General features: G+C 44.7%; 1 protein-coding gene across 1 annotated transcript; it reads left to right on the top strand.

The window, feature by feature from the left end:
* The first annotated feature begins 791 nt into the window (after positions 1-791).
* LOC310779775 (uncharacterized protein) lies at positions 792-23,778 on the top strand. The gene is made up of 6 exons (XM_083640270.1): positions 792-875; positions 1,269-1,418; positions 2,092-2,214; positions 5,543-5,702; positions 20,552-20,730; positions 23,171-23,778. The coding sequence occupies exons 1-6, from the start codon at positions 822-824 to the stop codon at positions 23,696-23,698; spliced, it is 1,194 nt and encodes a 397-aa protein (XP_083496396.1). The 5' UTR covers positions 792-821; the 3' UTR covers positions 23,699-23,778.

Raw genomic sequence — 23,778 nt, 5'->3', positions numbered from 1 at the left:
TTACCCAATGTTAACCACACTTTTCACATTTGCTTTCTTGAAATTCCAGTATCTTCGAGCTGCAGTTTCTCTGCTTCCATGGCTATTGGGCCACATTTTGAGACTTTGAGTCAATACCTATGGTCACTACACACTGCCACTACACTGTCACTCAATAAGTCTATCATACTGATGTTATGTGGAGAGAGGAATACCACATGTAAAATACGATGAATTTGTCTTCGTGTATATATATATATATATATATATATATATATATATATATATATATATATATATATAAATATATATTGTCTGAGTTGCATTTCCAGTGTAAAAAAAGAAAGGAAAAGAAGAAGGGAAAAGAAAGTAGCAAGCTATGCTTTTAGTGTGTGTGTGTGTGTGTGTGTGTGTGTGTGTGTGTGTGTGTGTGTGTGTGTGTGTGTGTGTGTGTGTGTGTGTGTGTGTGTGCGTGCGTGCGTGCGTGCGTGCGTGCGTGCGTGGGTGTTATGCAGTTATGAAGGAGAAGCTCTGCCCAGCTAAAAATGTTGGAAGAGGTTTTTTCATTGCATTATATAATTTGTAGAATTGCACACTGCCTTCAGAGCACTTACACTTACCAAGGTTACAGTGTCTCACTTGCATACTGTGGCAAATTCCATGAACAGCAATATATTCCCGACCTGTAGAGGCAGCAGTGTGCCGCAAGGCATCCAGTCTGCCGGAAAGTGAGAAGAAGAAGAAGTCGAAGAAGAAGAGCAAACAACAAAACAAGTTTGCGTCCAGACCATAGAGTCCAGACTGTCCAGACCCACGAGTGGAAGAGAAGAAATTAGAGGAAAATGGATATGAAAACACGACTTTGCTTTGAGCTGCAGAACAGAGCGCCGGCAGATGTAAGTAACCGGTTCTGGCAGTTTAAACGGTCTCGTTATGTCAGAAGTCAGACTTGATGCAGCTGCGTGCATGGGCTGAAACGCACCTCCTTGTCTCCTGGGGGGCCAACAGGTCCATTTTAAAAAGATGTTTCAACATGTTATTGTGTGTACTCAGAATGCCTTAGATAGTGATAAGAAGAAGAAGTAGAAGAAGAAAAGCAAATAACAAACAACAGCAAACAAGTTTACGTCCAGACTAGTCCAGACGGTCCAGACCCACGAGTCGGCTGCTTTTCAAATGCAAGTAGAGGAACGTGATGTCGACGAAGATGCTGGTCATCGCCCAGGAACGGGGGGGGGGAATGAAACTTTACGAACCCATTAAGCACATGGTTTCATAACTGTCTTCAGGTCGAGAAGTTGGAGCTGTTTGACTGTCGATCCAACGAGGGGAAGATGGAGGGAATCACAGAGGAGTTTGTAAACCTGGGGGAGCTCAGCATCACATACGCCGGCCTCGGCAGCGTTTTGGGCATACCCAAACTGGACAAACTCGAAATGGTAAGGGTATCAAACGCACCCAAACTGGACAGAAAGGTGTTGTAATCAGAAAACTGTACAAGCTCAAAAAGGAAGGGAAATAAAAAAATATTGTGTATTTTTATAATGTGTGAATGTGATATTAACATGAGTGTGCCATTAACATAATATAGTCACTCACGTATGCTGCAATTTCACTGTTGAGCATAGAACATAATTTGGCATATCAGCAGTATAGAAACATATAATCAACATAATCGTGCGTCCATAGTTGAGATGTGAAGCTAAGAAACCAAAAGTGACATACAGATTTTGGTCCCGGGTCCCCAAAATACCAGTATGTCATACTGATCCGCCAGACAACAGACTTGCTTACTGCTGATAGGTGGGTGTGTGCGCGTCAACATGGCAACATAAGAACAGGAAGCTTTGCTCGTAACTGAGCTGTTTTATTGGCTGAATGGACACTGATGAATCTCTCTCGCTCTCTCCCTCTCTGGCTCCATCTCTTGCTCTCTTCCTCGCTCTCTCTCTCGCTCCCTCCCTCTCCCTCTCTGGCTCCGTCTCTCTCCCTCTCGCTCTCTGTTGCTTTCTCCCTCTCGCTCCCTCTCTCCCGCTTGCTTGATCTCTCTCACCCCCCCCCCCCCCCTCTCTCTCGCTGTCTCTCTCCCGCTTGCTCGCTCTCTCTCTCTAGTTGGATTTGAGTTACAACAAGATATCGGGTGGTCTGGAGGTCCTGGCGGAGCGGGTGGTGAACCTAACACACCTCTACCTCTGTGGGGACAATATCAAAGACATCAGCAGCTTGGAGCCCCTGGTGGGTGGAGTCAACACCTTTCCCTCCATCACAGAGTTGGCTGGAGGTCATGTTTTCGCCTCATTTCGTTTGTCTGTTTGTCAGAAACTTGGCAGAAACTAAAGGTTGGTCGTGGGCCAACTTAGAAGTTATTAACTTTCCACGCCCACCGGCCAAAAGGGGGCGTGGTAATGGGCGTGTTCAAACACAAAAAGGCACCTAACGTCCAAACCGATTCACATGGAACCACACAACTTTGCAGAAAGTTTGGTCATCATAGGCCAAGGACAAACTGATTAACTTTCCACGCCCACTACGGATGGGTACCGGTATTTAATTGGTACCTTTTCTTGATTGGTTGGTACCAGGAGTATCGATAAGGGTCCTGGACGTTCGCTGCTGCTATCGGTATTTTATCTTTTATTATATATTTTTATTTACCCTTCCCTAACGATGACGAAGCGGCACCAGGTGTTTGATGTTGCGTGGTTACACTCCTGTCCTGCCACTACGCTTGCGGCAGGTTTTAAAAGATTGAAAAGATCGTCGTATATTTGGAAGGAAACTAGTTTTGTGATAGGAGGCATCGCGTCGCTGAATCACACAACAACAGAGACTTCCCTGTGATGATTAAGAGGGAGACAGAGCGTTGCACAAACGTAGCGGTGCTTTGCTGAACCGGACATATTTTCTGACAGATTTATTTATGTATTTATGTATTTATTATGTATTTATTTATATTTATGGACTTTGCCAACTCTGAGTACAGAACAACAACGAATAGTGACGGTGTTCACTTTACCTGTGACGTTACGTTAGCTTGCTGCAAATTACATCCAGAGCCATCCGTTCAGCAGATAAAATTGGTCCACAAACTCCACATAACGTAACTGACTCCTTTGCACTGGTTAGTTTCATAATCCTTTGAAAATGGGTGTGATTTACCCCGACTCGATGAAGAATACGTTTTGTAAATGAAAATATGCCCCAGTAAAGAGATTTAATGCAGCCAACTTTGTCTTGGTGTCCAGTTTCCAGTCAGTGATGTGTGCAATGTATTCTGGGTGTTGTAGTATGATTCCCCCTTAAAGGGATACACCACTCTTTTGGAAGTTTAGCTCATTTGCCACATCCCCCCAACATAACCAAGATACACCATGCCTTACCGGCACTGTCCGCTCAGTTTACAGTGAGCTACAGTCGTGAAGTTATTAATTATCGCCATAGAATGGAGGCTAATGGTACTGCTGTTAAAAATCTGCCAAAACACACATCTCACGGCGCCAAAATACATGGTGTGCTTCGGGTACTCACCACACGATGAAATGTTAATCCAAAATGCACATAATCTGTCTTTTTGGAAGGAAAAGAGGTCCATGTTTGGAAAGTAGTGCCGGCTACCAACACTGGGGACTCGAGAGACTCGACTACCCAATCTGGGAACCCATCGGTTAAATTTTTTTCCCCTCTAACCTCTGGGGGCAGCTCTGTTTCAATGTGGTGCAACAGGAACTCAAGAGGTGCGGTCGGCAGCGGAAGAAAATCCCTTTCCGCTCCCTGCAAGCTCTGCCATTGGCTCCAACCGACCGGCTCTGCCCATTAATGCATTTCTTTTCCGCTCCCTGCGTGTCGCTCTCAAATCCGTCCGTCGCTATGAAACAACAATAACAACTCTAGCTCGTTGCTAGTAGCAAGTAGCAACTTGCTATATGCTGAAAATGGTCAGTTTCAACTTTTGACTATACACACCGTTCACGTTCACTTCATTTTGATCGGGTAAAGCGCAGCGTGCGTGCGAGCGCTGTTGCACCCCTTTTGACGTAGAATGACGACAGATTTTCGATGCAAGTCGCAAGTCCGTCTCGAGAGATTACGATCTACTTGGCCTCGAGATACAGTGACTTGACTATGCTACAGTGTTATCATTGACGCTTGTATGCAGTTGTATAATCCTAAATATCTCGTTAAAGCGAGTTCACACTATGCGCTCCGTGCCCTCAGGCGAGCTGTTTTTGGAACTCGGCGACAAACCCCCCAGATCAGAAGCAAATCAAGTTGGCTCGGCGCTCGCAAATCGGCGCTCTCTTGTTAAAGTCGAGCTGAACCCAAGAATGACTTTTCTTTTCTTTTAGTTCAAATACCTGGGTATGCAGTGCACCTATTTAATAATGTATGCAAACAAAATCACAACAATCTAATTTCTTTAGTTTTTCACACTTTTTCAAAAGTTCATTTTTCAAGATTTCATTGATAACAGTAATGTACAGTTTGCTGACATCACCTAGTACTATCAAATTTCTACCCCATTTCAACCAATCATATCACGACATGCAGCTGTCAATCAAATCTTCATTTCAGGATAATTTGCTCTTCCAAATGAAGTCGAAAATGGCGCCTAGTGCCTGTCATCTGGCAGAATTCCTATCCCATAAACTAACTAATTCCGGACTATAAGCCGCACCGGTGTATAAGCCGCACCTTCAAAGTTGACTATTTTTTTCTTATATAAGCCGCACCGGACTATAAGCCGCGGGTGTTTTAATGGTATTTTTTTTTTTTTTTTTTTTTGTGTTTTAATGTTTAATTACCATATGTAAGGGTTCATGCACAGAGGGGATTGTAGAGGAAGCTCCCATTTATTAACATTTCAACAAAACAACATAACACAACACCACCTGTGTTGTTTTTTACAGTGCACACAGTGTCATACAGTGTCATACAGTGTGGTGAAAAGAGGGCAAGAGAGGAAATTAAAACTTATTATAGTTATATAGGATTTATAGTTAGAAAGAGTGCTAAAAAAGAGAGATTTTTTTTTTTTTTTTTTTTTTTTAATCCATAGATAAGCCGCACCGTTATATAAGCCGCAGGGGCCAAAAAAGCCCAAAAAACGGGAAAAAAGGTGCGGCTTATAGTCCGGAATTTACGGTACTAACTTGGCCAATTGTTAGAAACATGGACAAAAAACTAAAACTATCATCTCTAAGAATGCAAAGAAATGTAACTGGCTCGTTAAAACGCGCATTCCAGGGATATCGTATTTACAGCAGCGATAATGGCGCACGCATCCGAGAGCTTGGTTGTCAGGGGTCGCACTTCGGAGATTCCAGGCCGTGCTGCACTCTCCGCTCGGCAACACGAAGGCAGCTGGCAGCCTGCAGCTCGCTGAGCTCCACTCAGCCACTAACCTCCCGTCAAATAAAATCTTCGACATGATACTATGACCCGCCTCTCAACCTGTCATCTTAGACAAACTATGTTTTCAGTCTGAAACGCACTCATATGCACGTGACGAACGGGTTAAGTTAGACTTTAAGTAATACTTTGGTTTTAATGTTCTCCCCATCAGAAAAATCTTCCCCAGCTGGAGAGCCTACACCTGGAAGACTGTGAGGTGACCAACCTGCCCGACTACAGAGAGTCCATCTTCAAGCTCCTCCCCCAGCTCACCTACCTGGATGGATACGACATCGACAACCGCGAGCAGCATGAGGACGACGACGACGAAGGTGAGAGTTCAGTGCCAAATGGCTGAAGTACAAAAGAAAACAACTAAAAACTAAATGAAATGAACTATGAGCTTGAGTTTGTTTCCTTGTTGTGACTCTGCAACAAACTAGAAAATATACATTTGCATTGATATAGAGGTTCCTAGGCAGTATGAAATAGGCGCGGGTGGCAGAGCTCCGTCTACAGACTGATTTCAGTCAAACGTTAATTATCTCTTCCGTTTTTCCGTCTGGGATAAGGGAAATATCATAGTCTATATTTTCATTGGCTACTCCATGATCCAGAAGAGCGCAACATCTCTCTACTCAGCCTGCCTCTGTGCCGTATGTGTCTATCAGGAGAAGGCTCCCAGCTCGCTCTCACTCGCACACTGCCTGATGATGATACACACACAGTCATAGACGGCGAGATGAGAGAGAAGTAACGTTGAACATTTTAAAGTGTGGTTATACTTCTGTAGAATCGATGTGGACGACGCTCGATGCTTGAAACACGAGGAGCGATCCGTCTAAGACCCTGTTTAAGTCAAGTCAAGTCAAGTTTATTTGTATAGCACATTTCATACACAGAGGCAATTCAAAGTGCTTCACATAAAATGGTTGACAGGAAAATAAAAGAATAAAAGAAGAGAATAAAATGGACATTTAAAAGCATCACAACAAAAGAGCATAAAAAGTGCATTAAGCAACAGGCGCAGCAGTTGCAAAAAGAGCAAAAAACTTATAGAGGACTCATTGGGTTTGCATAATAGAATAAATCAATTTATCTATATTGAGTCCCCCGACATGACTATATAAGAAACATGACTACACACACATAAAACTCAGGTCTGGGTACGGTGTCCTCTTTTCCTCTATACTGCAGTTTGGACGCCAAGCATACCCCCGCTTGTACCTTGCGTCATCTGTTGCCCGTAGACAATCGGGCTGGTTTTTTCCTCTAAACCTTGCTTAAAACAAGTACGGCTCTAGTAAGCTCCCCTTACGCGTGCGTCCCTCCTGGCGCATCACCTCGCCCTCTTGTGAGTATATCCGTATTACGGAAATAGTGAGTTTAATAGTGAGTTTACACGGCAACGCTCCCTGCATAAAACGGCAAACTCTTTTAGCGTTAGTGCCTTTTACACGGGAACGGCGTTCTTGGTGCCTGAAAATGCAAAAAAGTGAAAACAGGTTCCAGAGTGGAATTCTTGATAACGCCGCCCCTTACTGTCGCCGTGTAAAGTGGAGAAACGCAATTCAGGTGTTGACACAGCCCCCCTTCACCATGGAAGACAATGGTAGGCAATAGGAACATTGAACTAGCCCAATACAGCCTTATGGCACAGGCACAATGAGTCGCATTGACATTCAACAAACATGAGAACGATTTGCTAAAAACACATAGGCCTAATCTGCGTTAAGTCCCCCCTACAAACGTCGCACATAGTCTATTAATCACTGTCTCCCGCATTGAATCATTGAAGACAACTCACCGCGATGCATTTCCTCAAGTCAAGTCCCAATTGTGCTGCAAAGAAAACGGGTCTTTTTTCTGTTGCTTTACTGTGTTTTTATTCTGTAATAATCCAATCTGGAGCAGTTAATTACCATTCGTGACTTCTGTGTCACTCTATTGCGTGGAAAATTAATTTAAACTTTAATCCTAGAAAGCTAAATCAAGCCCGTTAGAAACAGACAGAATAGACCCCTTATACGACTACGTCACACTGACATCACGCAGCGTCGATGCGCATGACAGAGACAGAAAGACAGAGTCCGCACAGCCCTGGCAAGTAGTTTTCCACTGGCTGGAAAACTAGACGAGCAAGACATGTCTTCGTGTTGTGCAGTGGGATGCCAGAATCGGAAAGCTATTGTAGCAGAGTATTCGGGTCTGCCTATTCACACTTGGTTAATAAAATAATAAACGATAGAGCCAGGCTGTAACGTTATAACAAGCTTCACCTAATTCTCCCCACATATCCTGTTCTACTGCAACTCGAGGGAACATACACAGCCTCGCATACACACGCAATAGAACACAACACAACACTGAACAGTCTGTTACACTATCAACAAAGCAAGGAGGACTAAAGACAAGTTTTACCGAATCCCGTCAACTCATACTGCTTTCAATGCTAACCATAGGCGTCTTTGGTTGCAAGGCGAAAGAGGAAATCATTAAAAATGCCCGACTTTGCAGTGCTCGCTCATTTCATATCACGTAAGCTGTAGCTGTAGGCTGCTAGTAACAGCCACATCGCTCGGTTAGTTAACAACCAAGTAACGTTAAATAATGTCATTATTGAGTTGAACTGATTGGAACGAGGACATCATTAAAAATGCCCGACTTTGCAGTGCTCATTTCATAATCAGGTAAGCTGCCTGTAGCTGTAGGCTGCTAACAGCCACATCGCTCGGTTAGTTAACAACCAAGTAACGTTACATAATGTCATTATTGAGTTGTGTGCTGCATTATCAACATAACAATATATCTTTGCAAGTTACAGAATAACTATCTACGCTATGGCCACTCTAGGCTTGGCCAATTCTTCTTGTCTTTTATCCATTGACACAGGGCCAGTGCGTATGGGTCTGTAAGACGTATCCCATTAAACAACGTTAATTTCGATGCATAACATTGCTTATCACTAGGCGATAAGCTGTGGTAGTAAGCCGAGAACTGCATTTTAAAACTAAAATCTAACTGTGTGTCGCAGATGGGCACAGAGCAGTCCTGACAGCGGCGGCTTTTACACAGCTCTCTGTGTCTGTCAATGCTGGGCTCACGGCTTTTTGCCTTCACGATGCGCGTGCAGCTCCAATGTTGACAGCTGTATAAGGGGTCTATAGGGGAAGCTAGGCGTTTTTCCTTCAAAATTCAGATTCATTTATTTAAAGAATGGGACATTGCACATTGATGAACAGTACAGCCGTACAGTAAACATGCCAGGTTATAGCCCAAGGGCTAGTTTCCACCTGTAGTCCCATGGCAGGTTGATGTAATCTTAAAAAAAAAAAATAATAATAATACAAAAGGTTAGAAAGCGTAAACCTAAGTAAAACACACAGAACATGCAACGAAACATGACAAACGATATGTTAAATATGATCACATTGCTGGTTTGATCTGAGCCATAGTTTCAACTGGCCTTTAAAGGTGGCGAGACTAGGGCATTCTCTAATAGAGGAGGGTATATTATTCCAGAGGGTGCTTCCCATGAAGGATAAGGTCTTCTGACTAAAGGAAGTTTTTCTAAATGGGACCTCACAGACCTTATTCGTGATGGCCCGGGTGACACGAGTCGAATTGGAGGTTGAACGATATTTAATGAAGTCTGCAAGAGGAGGCGGCGCCAGTCCATGTAGAACTTTGTATATTAGACAGGCAGAGGTGAAATTTATAAAGTTCTCAAAACTTAGCATGTCATATTTACGTATGATATGACAGTGGTGTTGAGAGAGGGTTTTTTTATCTAGTATTTTCAGGGCTTTTTTATAAAGTAGTTCTGTCTTTGTTCGATCAATCTCTCGCACCCCATCGCTGTTGTAGTCGACTGGGAAGCCGAAACTCTCCCACACCGCTGATTTAAAAGAAGGCGGCGGCTCTTCATGCTCTGGTATCTCGCATGCCTCGCCTCTCGCCATATTGTTAGTTAAAGTGACTGACAAAATGGACGGCTTTCTCGTGTTGTTTTCGCGTGTCTTCTTCTGTGGCGTTTAATGGCGTTCAAACAGCGTTCGTTTAGGTGCTTTACTGCCACCTTCTGGATTTGGCGTATTTGTCGTGGAGCTCCATGTATCCATGTATCCATGTATGTATGAATACATATACCGCGACACCCCTAAACGCAACGCTAGTTTGCCGTTTTATGCAGAGACGGTTGTCGTGTAAACATGGCCTAAAACACTGAGCGGACATGCAGAGTACAAATAAAAAGTAAAGCTCATCCACTTGAGTACGCACACTGCATAGAGCAGGGATGGGCAACTTTGATTTTAGAGAGGGCCACAAAAAAATGTCCTCGCTACCAGAGGGCCAGATTTTGCTGAGGGTTGGGGGCCGAACGGCGCCGGCGAGAAAAATTTGGGGCATTTGAATGCCGGTTTAGAGGAATAACTCATTTTAAATGAACAGTTGTGATGTCATTATTCAGTCTTAACCACCAATATTTGATCCTTTTCTCACTCACTCCTATGTCACCACCTGCTCTCCCTGCAGGGCTTGAATGCCAATATGGCTGCTAGATTTTAAAGTTACCAGCCAATTAGAATTTCCACTAGCCAAAATGTTTTTCTTGAAATACACCAGAATATGAGTGGGTTAATTTAAGCATAAGTATCAACAAGTGGCCCTGGATTCTCAAAGCCTGTGTTGAGGGTCACACAAGAACAAAAATGCACTCTTGAAGCGAAATAAATCCAAAACCAACGAGTTAATTATTTAAATGTTTACTTCAATGTAGAACAGTAATTTCTTACATGTGAGATTACTTTTAGCCTTTTAGTCATAAAGATTATTGAAAGATATTCCATATTCCAGACTGAAATGCTATAACAGAAGTGGAGTATTGGCCAGAATGACATGAACATTTGGACACTTATTCAGCGGGTATCTTGCATGTTGCGTTCAGGTGCACTTTTTCCCCCTCTCTTTTCTTTTCGCAATTCCAGCGCGGGCCACACAGGGGGCGCTCGCGGGCCACATGCGGCCCACGGGCCGCCAGTTGCCCACCTCTGAGAGACTTCTCCAGTAGATTTATGGTTTTTACATTTTGGCCGAAACGACCTTCAAAGTGAACATGAAGGAAAGTAAAAAGTGCCGTTAGAGAAATGCCATTTTCAGCTGCCCCACTCATAATCTTAGGTAGGCTCAGCCTAGCCTAGGTAAACCCAGCCACCACGTGACCTGCTCTCTCAGTTCCCAGTCACTATCGTCTAGCGAACGGGCCATTCAGATCGATTTCTGGGGCGATTGAAAGACTCGCGCAGACCCGCAGCCACCCCGCAGCCAATGAGTGACGGCGTGACTGCCAACATCAGTCCTGCCGTGATCGGCCAATCAGAGAGTGCGTCTTTGTCAATGACGTGTAACAGCTGCAGCGGCTTAGCACTACCTAGCCGTTAGCATTTGGCCTCTCTAAAGCATAGCTCCCGAGCTAGCTACTAGCTGGCTAGCTATATGGCTATGCAACTACGTGAGGAAATTCAAGTGAAAACAGCTGTTGAGGTTGAGGTCTGTTGATCAAAATAACACCTAGCGTTATCGAAATCGGATTTTAGCGGACCATACAAGCCAGGGCTTCAGAGCTGATCACCTGGACACATTTTATGGCGAAATTATCTGATAAACTTGTCTGTGCTGCTCTGTGGTGATCAGCTAATGTCTTCATAGCATTGTGATTATGATTTAATGCATTATGGAAGATAAACGCTGGTTTAACATAATTAAAATAATTCCCTACCAAACATGTAAAGTGACGCTTCTGGGCAGTAGACCATTTGGGCATAACATTATGTAATGTGACATGAGATCACCACATTTCAATAAATATAACGTTTTTGCACATTTGAATGCTGCTGGTCGTTTGTTTAATGCTGGATATATTGGATATTTAAAGCTGATACACTTTACACAATCAAATCTAACTTATTCACAGCAATACACAGTCCAGTAGTACAGTGGGCTAATTGTTTGAATTATATCGAAATATATTTGCATGGTGTAGCATGTAATGCAGATAATGTAGCTAGATACTCTGACACAGAAAGGCAGACAAGCTAGCAGCAGGGATCTTGTCACACTGATTCCAGATAAACTCCTCTGTCTAGCCAGCTATACAATATTGATCAAAATAACACCTATATCGAAATCGGATTTTAGCGGACCATACAAGCCGGGGCTTCAGAGCTGATCACCTGGACACATTTTACGGCGAAATTATCTGATAAACTTGTCTGTGCAGCTCTGTGATCAGCTAATGTCTTCGCATTGTGATTATGATTTAATGCATTATGGAAGATAAACGCTGGAAGGCTGGGTAGCATTAGCTGACGTCATCCAGGCTACAGTAACATTAGGCTATTATAGTTATGAAACGCTGAAATATTTTGTGAACGCACCAATAGTTAGAGAAGGAAACCTCTCTTTGCATTTTATTTTTTAATAAAAGTAGGCTACTTGTGATATCTCACGTGGTCGATCATCATTGCAAATTTATGTGAACAGCTAGGTTTAATGACAAATATGGAATATCACCCAAGGAAATACCACGGTTTAATGCCAACAGATAAACCATACAGATTTGTTGTAATTGTGAACACATAAGGGAGCAAAGACATGGTTTTCAAGCATAACACAATGTACAACTTTTATTCAAAGACAGGATTGAAAAATATAGGTCACTTGTATTCACTTCAGTAATGTCAGGTCTCAGTCGCCGTTTTGGATTAACATTAAGTCCACGATCAAGTCTAGCATTTCGGTATATTCCTACCTCTTAACATCTAGCTAGCTAGGTTGGATCTGGAATATGATATCGGCTTGATACATTTGATTGTAGCTACTCATACAGCCGTGTGGAGCTTATCTAGCTAGGTTGCATCTGGAATATGATATCAAGCCAGTAATGTAGCTAGCTAGCGTTAAATAGGTTTATCTGTAACCACGCTGAAATGTGAGGGCATTAACGTTAATATTTCTAGCTAGGTCAAACACACCTTAACGTTATGAGTGGGGCCGTTTTGGATTCACATTAAGTCCACGATCAAGTCTAGCATTTCGGTATATTCCTACCTCTTAACATCTAGCTAGCTAGGTTGGATCTGGAATATGATATCGGCTTGATACATTTGATTGTAGCTACTCATACAGCCGTGTGGAGCTTATCTAGCTAGGTTGCATCTGGAATATGATATCAAGCCAGTAATGTAGCTAGCTAGCGTTAAATAGGTTTATCTGTAACCACGCTGAAATGTGAGGGCATTAACGTTAATATTTCTAGCTAGGTCAAACACACCTTAACGTTATGAGTGTGGCCGTTTTGGATTCACATTAAGTCCACGATCAAGTCTAGCATTTCGGTATATTCCTACCTCTTAACATCTAGCTAGCTAGGTTGGATCTGGAATATGATATCAAGGCTTGATACATTTGATTGTAGCTACTCATACAGCCGTGTGGAGCTTATCTAGCTAGGTTGCATCTGGAATATGATATCAAGCCAGTAATGTAGCTAGCTAGCGTTAAATAGGTTTATCTGTAACCACGCTGAAATGTGAGGGCATTAACGTTAATATTTCTAGCTAGGTCAAACACACCTTAACGTTATGAGTGTGGCCGTTTTGGATTCACATTAAGTCCACGATCAAGTCTAGCATTTCGGTATATTCCTACCTCTTAACATCTAGCTAGCTAGGTTGGATCTGGAATATGATATCAAGGCTTGATACATTTGATTGTAGCTACTCATACAGCCGTGTGGAGCTTATCTAGCTAGGTTGCATCTGGAATATGATATCAAGCCAGTAATGTCAGGTCTCAGTCGCATTCACGCTAACCTCTTAACGTCTAGCTATAGCTAGGTTACATCTGGATTATGTATAATATACAGTATAATACTACGCTCACTACGTCATGACATTCACATTAACGCCTCCAAAAATCTACTGTAGCTAGCTAGCGTTAAATAGGTTTATCTGTAACCACGCTGAAATGTGAGGGCATTAACGTTAATATTTCAATTAGGTCAAACACACCTTACCGTTATGACTGTGGCCGTTTTTGATTAACATTAGCGTTAAGTCCATGATCAAATCTAGCATTTCGGTATATTCAGTGTGTGTGTGTGAAAAGGATGTTAGCATGCTAGCATTATTAGCACAGAATGTATACAGTCCATGGTACAACGTTAGCCCTTCAAGTCCTGAGGCGAACAGCACTGGAGGATGAAGTCTGCAGTCTGGCATTCAGTGTCCAGCATAACAAGCACGCCTGTTTCCTCATCAGGTTGGCAGCAGCTGTATAGATGATGACTGTTCTTCACAGCCACAAATATCTCTCCAGATCTGCGGCCATCTGCAGCAGGGATCGAGGTTTGGGTCCGTGTAGACACGTCCTGTTCCTCTTTCATTCCCTGACCACCGTCACGCGATGTTCTCTCTTCTTGTAGCTGGTTGTAACCATTTGCGTGCTAGCAGTACTGAAATGAAAAGTGTTAGCTCGCTTGCTAACAACAAAGGTCGCAGAGCGATGACGCCATCTGCTGCACTGCGCATGTGCTCTGTGCACAAAGCTGGTTGGATGACGGTTGCGTAATGGAGCGGTCTATCGGGGGGGGGCCAACAACCGCAGGAAATCGTTTAACAATGGTGGGAATCCAGACCATAGTGACTGAGAACAGGTCTGAGAGCAGGTCACGTGGGGGATGGGTTTACCCAGGCTAGGCTCAGCCTACAGCACACACACACACACACACACACACACACACACACACACACACACACACACACACACACACACAGTTATATTGTTTCGCTATGGGGGTGTGTTCATGATCAATTCATTCTGAAAAGGTCAGAGCAACATCTGAACTGTCGTTCAGAAATTCAGTTTGTTTCAGTGTTTCAGTGTTTCACTGTCCTCCTTGCTGCCGATAGAGAAACAGTCGCCTCTCTGCTTGCTCCTGCTTCTCTGCCAGCTTTTTGCTTTTTAACTACGAAACTTTCTTTTTTCTTTTATCCCCCTGATTTTACTACTACGCCACTTTCTAGTAACGATCTTTCATTTTGAATCGTTAACCTATTTTTATGGAATCACCACTAACAGCACTTTCGGAGCTCACCCAGGCTAAGTATAGCCTAGCATAGCCTAGCACTCCAGAGACTGTCGGACAATATGCCTCATATAAGCTGCTGTGATCATCTTCAAAGGATTGCCGTACTGGAAACAACGATATTTCATCTCTCAAATAACTCACTGCCATCGAGTCAAATTGCACGGAATGTCACGAGCAACGTGAGTACATTGTCATTAGCTCTCAGGGATGCTGACTCACTGCTACCGAGTCAAACTGCTATGGCTACCAACCTAGAGCTAGCTGATGCGGCTAGCCTGCCAGCTCCGGAGAAAGCCCGTGCTAACATCGCTAACCAAACTGCGAGCCCGAAGCATAAACAAAGACATATCCCAAAGAGATTAGTGATTTCCGAATCCACAACTACTCCACAAAACCCAGAAATCAGCTCAGCAACAGGCTGGCCCTCCCTAAATTCCAGCCTGCGGTGCTCGGCTCGGCAAGCTAATGGCCTGACACGGGCTCTCCGCACGAGAGATGAGGGTCGTCAACTGCTTAACCACAAACACCAAAACGAGCGGTCATGGACTACTGTCACGAGAGGAGGAACAGCCCCCCCTCCTCCGCTAATGGAATTGCAACTTGAGAATCGTTTTGGCCTGCTTCGATCACCTCCAGCTGACATAGCTGCCCAGCTCCATGAGAAGGAAAATCAGGCTAGCGCTAGCACAAGGCCTCAGGGAAGAAACACTGTCTCAAGGCCCAAGGACACTCAAGCCATAACAACCCTGATAGTAGGAGATTACACCGTGAAAAACATCAGGAGTTGGAGAAACTCCAAAACATACTGCTTCCCTCAAGACGCAATCTCTGACATAACAGGAAAAATCACAGAGCTACTTACATCTCACAAAGCTGTGACTAGGGTGATCCTGCACATTGGAAAAAATGTCATTTATAAGCAAGAATCAGAGAAACTGAAATCTGATTTTACCAATCTGCTGAATATGCTAGCCTCTCTAAACATTGAGGCTTTTATCAGTGGTCCTTTACCATCTCAGGGCACGAACCGCTTCAGCAGACTACTAGGCCTAAGCTCATGGCTTTCCACCGCCTGCCCACTACATAAAGTAAACTTTATTGAGAATTTTAATTTGTTCTGGCAGCGTGAGCACCTCTTCACTACGGACGGGCGCTATCTCAATAGTGCTGGCGAGGCTTTACTGAGTTCTAATCTACTATACACGGTGGACTATTACAAGGTCAAGATCCCTCTAAAGCCTCTCCAAGACAGACAGCCTGACGCAGCGGCCACAGAGCTCTCCTCCAGCCCTGCTCCACCTGCAGCCACTGACCATGCTCAGATCGACGCAGCTTCCGGCCCAGCTGCCGACCCTGCCCAACTGACCAATGACGCCACACCTCCGGCAGTCGCCACACCTCCGGCTCTACAGGTCGCCGCCCCACCTCCTGCCGCCGCCCCGGCCCAACTGACCAACGCCACACATCCGGCAGCCGCTGTCCTGGCTCTACAGGTCGACGCCACGGCTCAACTGGTCAACGCTCCACCAAACGACGACGACTTCATCTTCTCCCCTCCCCTCCTCTCTTCCACCCCCCCTTTCTCCTCCACCCCCCCTTCCCCACTCTTTCCCCCTCCCCTCCACTCTCCCACCTCCCTCTTCTCGCCCCCCACCGCAGCTCAACGGCCTGATGACCCGGCGGAGAGCGACGCCCCCCCAGGTGTTTACCCGGCGGGGAGCGACGCCCCCCCAGCTGTTTCCTTGGAGACCTCATTTTCCCCCCCCCTCCACTCCTCCACCTCCCTCTCATCGCCCTCCTCCCTTTCCCCCTCCCTCCACCTACTGCCATTCTCAGCTGGCATGAACAAGCTAATTGAGGAGGTTAATGTTAGTCTAGCTAGCCCGCTCCGCACCTCCAACAAACTGTTTGAGCGGGCTGACGCTGGACTAGCTAGCCTGCAGTGCACCCCTCCACCTGGCTTAAAAGAACTGGCTAATCAGCCCTCTCCATCTGTCATGAACACACTGGCCGAACAGACTCCTGGCCTAAAAGAACTGGCTAATCAGCCCTCTCCATCTGTCATGAACACACTGGCTGAACAGACTCACGCCAGAATAGCCAGCGCCCCCTGCTCCTCCCCACCCTCAACATCTCCCCCTCCTCGCCCCCCCCCATCCCAAAGACCCCCTCGCTCCAGCACCCCCTGCTCCTCCCCACCCCAAAGACCCCCTCGCTCCTCCCCACCCCCAAGACCTCCTTGTTCCGACCCCCCACCCTCAAAACCACCTCCCCCTCCCACCCGCTCACCCTTCCCTCAATCTCCCTGCCCGCCCCAAAGGGGAAAACTGAAGAAAAAAGCATTTTCTGCCCCAAAAACAAGGTCACAGAGGATCATGAAACGATCAGATGTCTAACTATCCCCACCCTGATTAGCTACAGAACAAACAAAGATTATCTCTCAGCACGTCCTGTTCCAGGACCAAGCCTAGTATCTGTTCTCCAGGGACACTCTGAAAAGCATTTACAAATTCAACCTAGCAGTGCAGCTATCAAGGCTGCACTGCTAAATATTAGGTCACTTGTAAGCAAGTCGCTTCTAATAAACGATCTGATTACGAGTCATAAACTGGACCTCATGTTCCTCACAGAGACCTGGCTTGATCTAAACAACAGGGAATATGTTCTTAATGAGTCAGCCCCACCTAACTTTAACTACATTGACGCCCCCAGAGTCGGTAAGAAAGGGGGAGGAGTAGCTATTATTTTCTCTGATGCTTTTCAATGCAAGCAGGTATCGTTTGGCGACTTTTCATCATTTGAATATCTGGCCGCTGTTCTGAAGTGCTCTCCCTCTATTTTACTACTGATTATATACAGACCACCTAAGTACTCTAGTAGTTTTTTTGATGAATTTTCAGAACTCCTTTCTATAATCTCCATAGAACATGACTGTTTAACTATTGCAGGAGATTTTAATATTCATATTGACAACCCCAATGATAATAATGCCAAAGAATTGAATAACCTCCTTGACACTTTTGACCTGTTACAACATGTCTCTGGGCCCACTCACAATCGAGGCCATACCCTAGATTTATTTATCACCAAGGGCTTTGAGTCATCGTTTCTTTCAGCTAGTGATGTTGCTCTGTCCGACCATCTCTGTATTTTTCTTGAACTCAAGATCACCCCTATCGCTCTTATTCGGTCAAAAACCATCAAAAAGCGTTACATCAACGAGAGTACTAGCACACGGTTCATGGAGGCTTTCTCGCTGGCCCCTTCCCTCTCCTCAGCCTCTGTCAATGATCTCCTAGATAACTTCAATTCTAAAACCCTAAAGGCTATTGATGCTGTAGCTCCCATTAGATCTAAACTAATCTCCGGTAAGAAAAAAGCACCATGGAGAAACGCTCCCTCTGTAAATAACAAAAAAAGAGATTGTAGGAAAGCCGAGCGCAAATGGCGGAAAACTAAACTTCACATCGATTATGACATCTATAAAAATAGTCTTCACTCCTACAACCAGGAACTAAAAAATTCCAGAAAATTCTTCTTCTCCGACATTATCAGCAAAAACACAAATGACGCTCGCACTCTTTTTGCCACTGTTGACAGGCTGACAAACCCCCCCCCACAAATTGCCCCTGATCTTCTATCCAATGTCAAATGCAATGAATTTGCGACCTTCTTTAGGGATAAAATTGTAAATATCAGACTAACTATTTCCACATCAAGAACAAATGTGGCTCCGCCGCACCCACAGAATAGGTGCTTAATTAACATGACTCAGTTCAATGTCATTGACCACAAGAAACTAGAAGAAACGATACGAGGCCTTAAATCCTCATCGTGTTGCCTAGACACCCTGCCAACAAGCTTTCTAAAAAATGTCTACAGTTGCCTGGCGACCGACATACTGAAGATAATTAATACCTCTCTTCTTACAGGCATTTTCCCAAAATCTCTAAAAACTGCAGTTGTTAAGCCCTTGCTAAAGAAGCGTAGCCTCGACCCCTCTATAATCAGCAATTACAGACCAATATCAAATCTTCCCTTTATTAGCAAAATACTCGAAAAAACTGTCTACCAACAACTCAATACCTTTCTATCCTCCAATGACCTCCTAGATCCTTTCCAATCAGGCTTCCGACCCCATCATAGCACCGAAACTGCGCTTATCAGAGTTATAAATGACATCCGAATGAACACTGATTCAGGTAAAATCTCAATCTTAGTGTTACTAGACCTCAGCGCTGCCTTTGATACGGTTGACCACGAAATTCTATTGGACAGACTGGAAAACTGGGTCGGGCTTTCCGGCACGGTCCTAGAGTGGTTCAGATCTTATCTGCAAGACAGGAACTACTTTGTCTCCATTGGCAACTACACATCTGACCAAACCAAAATGACATGTGGGGTACCCCAAGGATCAATTTTAGGTCCTGTCCTGTTTAACCTTTATATGCTCTCTCTGGGCCTAATTATGCAAAAAAACAAAATAGCTTATCATAGCTATGCAGATGACACCCAACTCTACATAGCCCTCTCATCGGATGACTATGCCCCCATAGAGTCACTGTGTCAGTGCCTTGCGCAAATTAATGATTGGATGTGCCAGAATTTTCTCCAACTTAATAAAGACAAAACAGAGATAATTGTCTTCGGCAAAAAAGAAGATAGGCTCAAAGTTACTGCTCACCTCGAATCCCTATCTCTGAAGCCAAAGGACCAGGTAAAAAATCTTGGCATTATTATTGACTCTGATCTAAATTTCAACTCCCACATCAAGCTTATAAGAAAATCTGCCTTCTATCATCTAAAAAATATAGCAAGGATTAGAGGCTATATGTCCAAACAAGATCTTGAAAAACTAATTCATGCTTTCATTTCTAGCAGGCTAGACTACTGCAACAGTCTTTTCAATGGTCTTCCCAAAAAAGCTGTTAAACAACTTCAGCTCATTCAGAATGCGGCTGCTAGAGTTCTAACAAGAACCAAGAAAGCTGAACACATTACACCAGTTCTCAAATCCCTGCATTGGCTGCCAGTAAATCTTAGAATAGACTTTAAAATTCTGCTAATAGTTTACAAATCTCTCAACGGGTCAGGCCCACACTACATCTCTGAAATGCTTCTACACTATGAACCATCCAGATCCCTGAGATCTTCAGGCACTGGTCTACTAATTGTCCCAAGGACCAAATCTAAACATGGTGAAGCCGCGTTCTCCCACTATGCCTCTCATAACTGGAACAAACTCCCTGAACACATTAGATCTGCCCCTACTCTGCCTATTTTTAAATCCAAGCTAAAGACCTTTATGTTTACTCTTGCTTTTAACTGCTATTAAACTACTGCCTCTCTCGGCCTGTAATTTTAAAAAGATTTTTCCTGTACATTTCCAACAAATGGACTGTACATGTAATAATAATACTGAAGAGTGCCTTGTAACTTATTTAAAACAGAAATAATGTTTCATGTTTGTTAATTTGAGTATATATTTTAACTAAAACTGTCGGCTGTGTTTTTTATGTGTTTTTTATATGTGCATTGCTTTGCTGCTTGTTTTTTCGATTATTTTTTTTGTAAAGCACCTTGAATTGCCTTTGTGTATGAAAGGTGCTATATAAATAAAATTTGACTTGACTTGACTTGACTTGCAGGGGGGCGGATAGTGATTTGATCACTGCAGGCAGTGTGTCTGTCTGTCTTAAAATTAGTTTCACCCTTTCTCTAAATCAGAGGTTTTCAAAGTGGGAGGCGGCCTCCCCAGGGGGGCTCCAAGCAGTTTCAGGGGAGGCTCGGTGAATAAAAGTGAAAAAAGAATACATTCGTTCTCAAAAGGAGACCACATCAATTAGAATAGCTTAAATGTGTGTGATTTGGTTAAAGGGATAGTTCAGAGATACCGTGGGGAATTTTGACAGTTTTCCCCACTTTCCCAGAGTCAGAAACAGATAAATGCCCTTTAAATACATCAAATCTGTTCCATCTCAATCTGTTTTTTCCCCTTCTGTTTGTGTCTATTGTGCTCCTGTACGCCAGAAGAGGAGGTGGAAATGAACTCGGACGAAGAGGACGACGAATGGGAGGACATTGAGGAGGACGAAGAGGATGACGATGATGATGACGCAGACAGCGGAATTGATGCGTATCGAGCGGAGGAAATTGAGGATGAACGGCGTGTAGAGGCCTTGTGTAAGAAGAGGAGAGAGGAGACAGAGGTTTGTACCATCTGTGTTGCGTAAGGAGAGGAGAGAGGAGACAGAGGGGCGTGTAGAGGCCTTGTGTAAGGAGAGGAGAGAGGAGACAGAGGGGCGTGTAGAGGCCTTGTGTAAGGAGAGGAGAGAGGAGACAGAGGGGCGTGTAGAGGCCTTGTGTAAGGAGAGGAGAGAGGAGACAGAGGGGCGTGTAGAGGCCTTGTGTAAGGAGAGGAGAGAGGAGACAGAGGGGCGTGTAGAGGCCTTGTGTAAGGAGAGGAGAGAGGAGACAGAGGGGCGTGTAGAGGCCTTGTGTAAGGAGAGGAGAGAGGAGACAGAGGGGCGTGTAGAGGCCTTGTGTAAGGAGAGGAGAGAGGAGACAGAGGGGCGTGTAGAGGCCTTGTGTAAGGAGAGGAGAGAGGAGACGGAGGTTTGTACCATCTGTGTTGCATAAGGAGAGGAGAGAGGAGACAGAGGGGCGTGTAGAGGACTTGTGTAAAGAGAGGAGACAGAGGGGCGTGTAGAGGCCTTGTGTAAGGAGAGGAGAGAGGAGACAGAGGGGCGTGTAGAGGACTTGTGTAAAGAGAGGAGACAGAGGGGCGTGTAGAGGCCTTGTGTAAGGAGAGGAGAGAGGAGACAGAGGGGCGTGTAGAGGACTTGTGTAAGGAGAGGAGAGAGGAGACAGAGGGGCGTGTAGAGGCCTTGTGTAAGGAGAGGAGAGAGGAGACAGAGGGGCGTGTAGAGGCCTTGTGTAAGGAGAGGAGAGAGGAGACAGAGGGGCGTGTAGAGGACTTGTGTAAGGAGAGGAGAGAGGAGACAGAGGGGCGTGTAGAGGCCTTGTGTAAGGAGAGGAGAGAGGAGACAGAGGGGCGTGTAGAGGCCTTGTGTAAGGAGAGGAGAGAGGAGACAGAGGGGCGTGTAGAGGCCTTGTGTAAGGAGAGGAGAGAGGAGACAGAGGGGCGTGTAGAGGCCTTGTGTAAGGAGAGGAGAGAGGAGACAGAGGGGCGTGTAGAGGCCTTGTGTAAGGAGAGGAGAGAGGAGACAGAGGTTTGTACCATATGTGCCTTTTTTACCTGCTGCAATGAACAAAGCATCTCTGAAGGAAATGATGGCACAATCATTATTAGCATAGTGTGAAATGACAGTTTGGCCTTAAGCATTGACGTAGAGTGGAATCTGCTCATAGTGATCATGGTTACAGCATCATTGTGTTGCTGGTCTAAGCTGGTTTATGCTGGTTCGGTTGTCTTCCATTTGTATTGGGAACTAGAAATATCCCAGTCGAGCGACGTCACACCCAAGTTGACCGCGTCCCAGTAAAACAGTCGGGGAAACCAGCCAGGGTTAGCTCTAGCTAGGCTAGCCACGGTTAGCAATAACAGTTTAACAATGCATTTCATGGTATTTTGCGCATACAAACACCGTAGCAACTTGTCCACAGATAGAAGTGCAGTGTAGGAACATTGAAGATTATTTTTGTGGTAAATTTTGCCCCCACTGTCTAAAAAATGGGGGCATTTACAAAATTTGGGGGGCAAATTAAAAAAATTATATTTAGTGCATTAAGTTGCTAATGCGTAGTGTGAACAACAACACTGTTTGTGTGAGTGTGTTCTTCGCTGTCTTCTGTTGAAGCGCGGAGCTGCCATCTTGGATTTTGCGGTTGGTGCTGCGGGTGAAGCTCCCCTGAGATCGGGGTAGGAAATCCAAGGTCAGGTGACATCACAACGGGCATTCCTGTCCCTTGACCTTATAAATTCCTAGTTCCCAATATGGATGGTTTGATGCCATTTTGCCACAATGCATCTTGGGAAACCCTCGCCACCCCCCTCACTTTGTTTTGGGAATAACTCCACCCCCGACTACCCACTCGATTTGGGCTAAAACTTCAACCTTCCCCAGAGAAATACTGGACCTTTTGCGCACCAACAGGTAGACTTCTTTATCTGTTGCTTGGTACTTTACTAGGGATGGCTTGCTGCCTCTAGGAGGGCCATACGATTTCCACAATGCGGGGAAAAAACGGAACAGAAAAGATAGAATCGTGGGATTTGGTCATGCAATATTGCAGAATTTTCCATCATTTGACTGAAATTCATAAAAGTAGGTCTAATTATCAAAATCAAAAGTATACCTACGGTAATTATTGTAGTAACCTAAATTATTTTATAATTGTAAAATAGGCCTAGAGAAATAATTCCGTTTTCGATTGGGGTGTTTTGAGAGGGGGGCCATCAATGAATACACTAACAAACAAACAAATAAATAAATAAAATAAAAATAGTTTCTAACTCCCAAATAAAATTTAAATGTGAAAAAACGCAATTTGGAAAAAAAATAAAATGCAATTTGGAAATAAATAAATAAATGACGTGGATTTCATATTAATCTTAGGGTGCGACCACATCACTGGTGGGATATAACATGTTTATTTTTTGGCTTGTTCTTTATCATCTTCTTACAGAAGCGGCTTCGAGAGCTGACCCTGGAGCAGTGGAGGCAGCTGGGAGAGGTTCTCTTTGACCGGCAGCCGGGGCTGGTGTTTGACGTCCTGAAGACGCGTCGGCGCCGGCACGGTGCTCCAGCCTCCGCGGGGCTGCCAGCAGCACCGTGGTGTGTGTGTGGGAACTGTAGGGAGATGCTGCCCGCAGACCCGCAGAAGAAGAAGTGCTGCGGCCAGGAGCCAGCCTTTTGCATCAGCCGACTGCCGTCCTTCTCCTTGTACTGCCTGCAAGCTGGGAACCTGCGTATTCACAGGAGATACCGAGAGGAACTCACTACGATGGGCGAAGCAAAGGAGCCTGCGGAAGACAACCGGGAGTACCGCCATGCTGCGTACAGATCGCTTGTCTTTTGGCGATGCGGTGCAGTCGGAGCCGCCCCGGAAACCCTGGAAGACCGGTTCGTTATTCCTAGCTGCTGTGTATGGCAGATCAGGGACAAGTGGCCCGATCCCCACGGGCAGTATACTCCTTTTAAGCCTGGATTCTAGCATGCGTTACTAAGCAATGCAGGGAAGAGGTGTTGGTTTGTAATTCAAGTAATGATTACTTGAATTACAAACCATCTCCA

Source organism: Poromitra crassiceps (genome assembly GCF_964638095.1).
Source record: "Poromitra crassiceps genome assembly, chromosome: 7".
NCBI classification, from domain to species: Eukaryota; Metazoa; Chordata; class Actinopteri; order Beryciformes; family Melamphaidae; genus Poromitra; species Poromitra crassiceps.
The sequence above is the reverse complement of the archived record's forward strand: the minus strand, read 5'-3'. Positions and strand labels throughout refer to the sequence as shown.